The sequence below is a fragment of the Eutrigla gurnardus genome, assembly GCF_963514095.1.
Source record: "Eutrigla gurnardus genome assembly, chromosome: 19".
Classification (NCBI taxonomy): domain Eukaryota; kingdom Metazoa; phylum Chordata; class Actinopteri; order Perciformes; family Triglidae; genus Eutrigla; species Eutrigla gurnardus.
The window spans coordinates 23,616,827-23,624,775 of NC_139930.1; the positions used below are offsets into that span (position 1 = coordinate 23,616,827).

Below are 7,949 nucleotides of genomic sequence, written 5' to 3' on the forward strand. Positions count from 1 at the left end.
TGTCCTTTGTAATTTAGAATGTTTGGTTTGAAAAATTGACTGCTAATGTGGCTCTAACTTTTTATTAAGAATTTAGAGTCACAGAAGAGTTTGGATTTTGGAGTCATTTCCATTGTTGCAAATGTCAGGTGATTTTCAGACATTTTCATTTTTTCTCTAGGAACGTGTCGTGGTGGAGACTTCCAATTGGCTGGCGGTGGTTCCCTATTGGGCAACTTGGCCCTACCAGACGCTGTTGTTACCACGGCGACATGTCCTCAGGATCAATGACCTGACAACAGAGGAGAGGGAGGGTGAGTGACTGAGAGAGTGCTCGGGTAATTAAGATTAGTTTAAGTCGGCTCGTGGCTCAGTGGGGTTTGGTAGCGTATTCAAGCAACTATGACATCATGGAGTGGTGGAGTTCAAATCCAAAAAGCAATAAACATTTTCTCCATCCCAACAGTATTTATACTGACAGTATTTAAATGACTGGATGCTAATCAAGAATGGTTAGTCTCAAGCATGACTTCATAGCAAACATTATGCTAATTCAAGCTGGTACATTGAAGTTCATGGTGTCTTTGTTTCCTGTCAACCCTCCCAATATTATAGAGTTCATAAAGCCATGAAATGCTTCAGTAATCGTTAAACAAATTGGTTATTGACTGCCGTTCACTTCCCTTTCTCTCTAACATAATGTCGTTTAAGTGACTCTGGCAGATGTTGTTGATGTTGCCTTAGAATTCACTCTCTTAAGATCGCGGAGATCTTCGTGAGATTACCGAACGCTGTCTCTCAAGGACAAACAGCATTGCATCCGTAAATCAACTCCAGGCTCATTTGGAAGACGTCCATTGGCAGCTGAGAGTCCGTTTAGCTGATTGAGCGTCTGTGTAGTGAAGGTGCGAAGCCCAGGGTACATAGATAAGACGGATTGGTGGAATGTTTGTCTTCTGAGACACGGCCCATTACCGCTGTTTCACACTGAACACGGGGAAAGAATCAGCACAGGTGAACAGGCAGTCGTGCCTGCAGGCGTTTGGAACAACGGGGGATTTATTGAAGTGAGCGTCTGATGTTAATGAGTGTTCAGTAATCAACTAATCAACATCGAGAATCAGGTCAATAAAGAGTGTATTACCTGAATATGTGCAGCGCTGGCTTAACAGTGACTGGGACATAAATTATCAGCTGTTTTGTTTTACCATCCGTTCCTGTAAATGGGACAAAAGAAGCCTGTAAATACCTGACAGCCGACACAAAGGAGCCCTAAGCACGGGTTTCCAGTTCGATCCCCAACTGGCTGGACCGCTTGTTAGGGTTAGGTACATTTCCTGTCTCTCTCCAGTATCGTGATCAAATAAAGGCATACAATGCCCCAAAAGAGTCTTAAAAAAAGACGAAGCCTATATGAAGACACTTTATACTGTTTTTATAGTCTTAAATTGAATCCAGATCAGCGTTTCTTTTGGATATGGTTGGTGTTGTTGATATAAGAATAGGGTGAAGTGTTTGTTATGTTCTGCAACAAAGCCTGGAAATTTCACATTTATTCGAGTAGAATCTTAATGTTGTTCAGCAAATGGGTTGAAAAATGACAATGGTGAGAAATCGATTTGATTGGTTTTATTAATGGCTGAAATGATTCACTAACAGTGTATTTATTTCATTCATAATTACATTTCTCAATGTATTTGGTGTTCCAATCATGTCAGATTCATAATAACCAAGTTAGTAAATATGCTTTTAAGCTTAGATAAATTGATTCATCTCTTCTTAATTGTTGCAGATGATCAATCACAGAAATCAGAGTCTGATCTGAGTCGAATCGAGAGACAGAAATGTGTTTGTTTATGTAACTTTGCATCCTCGTGTCGTGCTTAGATTTCATGTCCCAAAAACAAAAGCGTCATATTCTTTTGAATTTAAACCTTTTCTAGTTGTTCTGATTGACTACATTACTCTCTCAATTGTCCTGATGGCATTTATCATGAAATAATTCTCACCAACAAATATGCCACTCTGTCCTTCTCCCTCTCTTCTGTCTGTTTATCAGGTCTGGCTGACATTATGAAGCGACTGCTGACCAAGTATGACAATCTGTTTGAAATCTCGTTCCCCTACTCCATGGGCTGGCACGGTAAGACAAAAGAGTGGCAGGATTAAAAAGCGGTGAAAAAAACTTTTGAGGACCTGATTAACGTCTCTTTTGTAGAGGGACAGACGGAGAGAGCGGCAGATGGTGGGAAAGATTAAAGATAAATTTAATTTAAATACATGAAAATCTGTGCTGGATTGGAACACAAACACTTGCTACAAACTGGAGGCTGTTCACATAAACTTCACCAAGTCGGTTAGTTTGATATGTGAAAAAGTCAGTCTTAAAATATGTGAAGTCACAGTCAGGAGTTTATAAGGCTGTGCTGTAGTGTTTGTTTTCCATGAGGTCGCCAACATGGCATTAATATCACATGATTTGATTAGCTCGCCCAATGTCACCAGAAAGATGAAACAGAAATTAGTTATGACCACTTAAATCCAAACTTTTGTCTGTGTCATCACAGGTTAAGATCGTGGTTTAATTAATTATTTTACCATCAGTTAAAGGGAGGAAACAAAAATACTCTAGTCTTGTTTGGATGATGGCAGGGTTAGTAAATCATTGTGAGAATATAATGGCTTATTTAAGACTAGCATTAATATGTGTGTGTGTCTTTCCTCCTGATGAATCAGTATTCACTTTTAGCTCTATTTTGGTCTCCTCCTGAGGGTGATGTAGCTGTATAGCGGCTAAATACTTCATCGGTTCTATAGCTACTCGCTAGCTTTGTCTGTTTTATGTGTTTGTTGGTTTCTTTTGGTGAAAACGTTTTGTAGAGCGAAGAGGAAATGCAAAGTATGGTGATAATTCATCACCATGAGTGACCCCTTTCACATTATGTGCAGTGATTTGATCCATTGCTGATATGAAAATATTGTTTAGAGCAATGTTAATTCACCCTATTTTTTTTAATCTCTTAATTTTGCTGGATATTTTAGACCGTAACATTGTCCTACTTTTCTGTGAGTTTCTTTACTATATTTGTCTTTTCCTGCCTTTCCTTCCGAGGGTTATTTGTATTTTTCTTCCAGGAGAGGACTCACAAATTCATATCCCCAGAGAAAAGCTGAATAGTAATGTTAGACGGAATGAAAGAATGTTTTGCCGGTTTCGTCTGCTGAGTTTGGTCAGCTGCTTTTGCTGAGACAACTTGTTATTTGAGCTTGATAATAACGGACACATGAGATATGTGCATTTGACGTATCTCCAGCTTTATAATAATCCCATTCATTCAAATTGGGATTGGCATGTTTATTTTCATTAACTTTCAACTTTATTATTATGCATTGCACGTGAGAAGACTTTATGGGAAAAGTTATAGATTGCTCTTTTCAGTGTTTGTTGCAATTTCTCATCGTGGACGTGCTCAGCTCAACTCATTTTTCACCCTCGTGTGTCCGGATGCTGCGGCCCATTTTCCTGTAGTCCCAATTACTTTCATATCACAGCCAAAACACCACAGTCGGAGGAAATGAAAGAACAGGACAGAGAGCAAGTGAATAAGGAAGCAAATTACCTTTTCATTTGGACGTAAACACACGATGTGACAAACACATTTGCATAGATATCAGATGATTAAATCTCAAATAAATCAAATTTGAAATGCAGTCAGCAGTCAAGATGAGAGTAATTATCTCCTTTTAACTATGGCCAGGTGAGTGTTTAATTGGCCTGCTGTGAAGGAACAGCTGGCACAAACACACAAAGACTGTAAGCTTTTATACTAAAGGAAGGTGTTCCATCCACACAGCTGTTCTTTCTAAGCTCAGCGGAGGTATCGCCTGATATTTACCTCCTCGTAGAGACGGGGAAATGGAGGAAAACCTAGGTGAGCATTGTCAGACAAAGCCTTGGCAGCGGGTTCAAGCTGGCACAAAGGTTAGCAGAGTGCAGTGATGCGATGAGTGATGTGTGACAGAAGGAAGCGCGGTGTCATCACGGCTGAGTGGTCGGAGCGATACTTGTGTGGGCTTAAAGGTCGCAGGTTCAAGCCCCGCAGCAGTCGTGTCCCGCTGAGTTGTTTCACAGAAAGGAAACCTCGCAGACTGAAAGGCTTTTGTGTTCAGAATCTCATGCAATCTGGAACATAAATACTGCATTATGGATCTAGAGGCACTACCAAGCCGAGTTTTAGCATGCTAACACGCACAGGAACACCATAATACCTGTTAAACATCACCATGTTACCATTGTCATGTTGAGCATGTTAATAAATTAAATAAATTATACTTTATCACTGTCTGCCTGCACTATTTCACCATAGAACTAATACTAAATTAATCTTGTTTTAGTCTCCAGCTCCGTAGTCAGCAGGAGACTAATCCAAATTTCAGTTTGTTAAAGACAGACAATTTGTATTGATTATATTGTCTCAGATTCATGACGCACAATCAATGTGTGAAATCCTATCCCATGGATCCCCGACATGCTGCTGCCAGTCCGTTTTAGTTGGGGCAGCCCTGCATGAAAGATTTCTAAAAGAGATATGATGCACTCAAACTGTAGTGTGGAGGGCATAAGAGGACACGGTGTTCTACTGACTTTTTTTCTTTTTATTTTATCAGACATCAAATCTTTGAAGTAAAATCTCAGTCTAAAGTTGCCTGTGGGGAAGGCTCCTACAGATCTTGTCTTAAGTTTCGACTTTAATCTTGTGTGTGTTTTATTGCTTAGATAGATGCTTAAACTCACAGGCCGGGTTACAGAGATGTGTTGAAGGTTAGGTTCACCTCATCTTTTTTTTTTTTTTTTACAAGACTGGGGGAGAAATGGGGGAAACATCAGACAACGATGTACATACAAGTGGAAAGTCCACTTTTGAAATGAAATAAGTTAAAATTAGGCCTTTTAATGTCACTTCACCAACGTATAAAGTAATTATTAGAAGAGTTTGACATAGATGCCCCGCGGTTGTTGGTGTAAATCACGTTGCGTGTTGATACTGTGTCCCTGCTGTTTGTCCAAATAGTTTTTTCAACACAATGTAATGTTTAGCCAAAGACAGCTTCCCACATCACGGACACTCAAGTTAACTTACTAATACATCCCGTATCTGGGACGTTACCCAGCAGGCTGGGATGAAGGCAGGACATTGCTGATATCATATCACTTTAACACACATACTTTAACTGAGAGTACGTTACCTTTCCCATAGTGAGCTAATTTTAGCTCTGTCTGGCCTCGTTCCAACAGAGACCTACTTGAAGCGGTGCAAAGAGAAAGTTCCCCCCCATTCATTCATGTCTGTGTTAAAAAAACACACACTTTTAAATCTCCCACACTAGCAGCACGTGGTGGATCTTTTTGTTTAATATGCCACCTGTCGTGTGAATAAGTGCTAAAATAATGACTTTATGCATTTATTACTTCCTGTTGCAACAAACAGCCCTAAACATTCACTGTCAAAAGCAGTCTCATGATCCTGCATCCTAATGGACTGCTTCTACTTCCTGGTGTTTTCTATTGTTCTTCTTGAAGATGATGGAATACTTCCATATTGTTTTTTTTAATTGGCAAAAGAATTTTCAACTCCCAAAACATTGGTGTTGTTTTAAGTTTATCAGAGGAGATTAAGGGAAAGGAGACTGCTGAGATTATAATTGATGTGCTGTAGCGCACTAACACACACGGTGTGTGTCTGTCACACTGCACACGCTGCACACAGCGACCGTCTAATTTGGAAAACTCTCATCTACATACACGCACACACGGACCTGGCTCACATAATGAGTTGTCTTATCTCCCCATCTGTGTTTGCGCTTTATTTGAGCTCATTTCGAAGCAGCCAGCTTTTATTTTGGTCTAGACTTATTAGTGGCGGTGTGAAGATAGAAGTGGTTGGATGGTGTTTGAGCCACCTGGGAAATCACGGATTAGATAAAGCTACCTGCTTATTCCTTCAGGAGGAAAACAAATTCCACATTGCTGGCGGGATGGAGGGCTAGCGTGCGCACACACACACACACACACACACACACACACACACAGACAAACAGGTACATGTAGGGACACAGCAGTGCAACATTGTAGATATATGTCAATAGTAGAAAATGTACAGTATTGTGATTTGTCTCTCAAAACCAGTAACTGTTACGATTGCGGTCCCCTATCCAGCAATACGTGTACATTTAAATTAATTCTAAAAGATGCATGCTGTTATATGCTCACGCATTCAAACAGTGCAGTTCCTTAAGTGGCCACTTGAGGCCCCCGTATTGAACTTCACAACAGCTCTTCAGAAACCATTAATGTCTTATTGGTCACAAAAGGAACTGGAAGCCCTGAACCCCTGAAGCTTGAACTGTTGCTGTCATTTCCTACAGATTAATACTGATACATCCACTTAGAATACAAAGACCTGCATTAGTGGTGCCTTGTTATATTGTCCAGTTACCAGGATTTAGTAGACCCCCTGCCAGCTAATCAGAGTGGAGGTTTCTCAGCGGCCGTAATACAAAAACAAACAATCTCTGAAAGAATGGATCGTCAGTTCCTCCTCACAAAAAGTACTTCATCACTATAGAATCTTTATTTTTTATTGCACTTGCAAAGATCATGGCTTTATTGCCCACAGAGTCTCTGTGCTGTTTCTTTAATTGACCTTGTTAGCTACCTGATAGGGGTCTTTCTGGTCCGCAGCTTTCAGCCGTTAATGAGCAGAGGGCCTTGTTCATGTGGTGTGGATAGCAGAGAGATAAATAAGTGTGCTGTGTCCTGACTATGCATAACCCTAATTAGCCTTTAGTGTCATATTATGCTGTCATTCTCTTTGTGTCTGTGAGTTTATCTGTCCTCCAGTTTTGCATTCTACATATGAGCAAATTGGACGTTGCAACCTTTGAACCACGCAATGGCATGTCCTCCATTGAGTCATTTATGTCTCATGTCTCCGTCTCTTCATTCAGGAGCCCCGACGGGGCCCCATTTAAAGGAAGACCACTCCCACTGGCAGCTGCACGCTCACTACTACCCTCCTCTGCTGCGTTCGGCTACCGTTAAAAAGTTCATGGTGGGGTATGAGATGCTCGCCCAGGAGCAAAGGGACCTCACACCTGAACAGGTGAATATTGTTACATACACATGTGAAAACCCAGCTTCATACAGCACAGAGTTACTTATTTAATAATTCTACTGATTTCCGATATTAAACTGTGTAAAAGCTTGCCGCTGCTTTGTTCTTTTCAGGCTGCAGAGAAGCTGAGAAACCTACCGGAAGACCACTATAAAACCAGAGAGAAGCTGGAAAAAGATAAAGAAGATGGAGGAAAGTGATGTAAAAGCTTAGAAGAGAGGTGGGGAAAATACAGATTTATTTAAACCACAGTATATTTTTGGGAAATATATGATTGATGTATTGCTTTTGTTTTGGAAGTACTCTAAAAATAACATTTACACAAAATGACAAGTATGTGCTGCAACATATTAAAGTGCCTTTGCGAAGACCGGATATGTAAGAATCCCATTGTATTATATGTGAATATGTTTGTACACAAAGCTGCTGGACTCCTTACTCTAATTATGAAATGGACCTCAGACAAAATGTGCTGTGGAACTCCTCATCCATGTTTTAGGGAGATAATGAGAGAAGGTTTTTTCCCCCGTTGTCCCTTCTGTGGAAATGAAATTGTTATTTGTTGTGTTGGAACCCTTTCAACCACAACGCTTGTTCTTCTAACAACACAAGGATTTATTTGTGATTCAAATTAACACCTTTGTTTCTTGTGAATGTTTTGACATGAAATAAAAAATGATTGAAGTATTTAACTATTTGACAGATTTCAGCCTTAAAAGGTATGATAGTGTAATGCTTAACTTTGTATGTATAATCCTGAATTAGGATTATGGGATGTTATAAGCAGCTCCAACA

General features: G+C 40.1%; 1 protein-coding gene across 2 annotated transcripts in view; it reads left to right on the top strand.

Moving 5' to 3' along the window:
• The window catches only part of galt (galactose-1-phosphate uridylyltransferase), a 22,176-nt gene extending 14,813 nt beyond the window's left edge, over positions 1 to 7,363 (top strand). For both annotated transcript variants that reach the window (XM_084034778.1, XM_084034777.1), the window contains exons 8-11: positions 161 to 293; positions 2,039 to 2,122; positions 6,988 to 7,142; positions 7,268 to 7,363. In XM_084034778.1, coding sequence (XP_083890904.1) covers positions 161 to 293; positions 2,039 to 2,122; positions 6,988 to 7,142; positions 7,268 to 7,354 — 459 coding nt within the window. In that variant the 3' untranslated portion in view covers positions 7,355 to 7,363. The remainder of the gene's footprint in view (positions 1 to 160; positions 294 to 2,038; positions 2,123 to 6,987; positions 7,143 to 7,267) is intronic.
• The last annotated feature ends 586 nt before the right edge of the window (positions 7,364 to 7,949 follow it).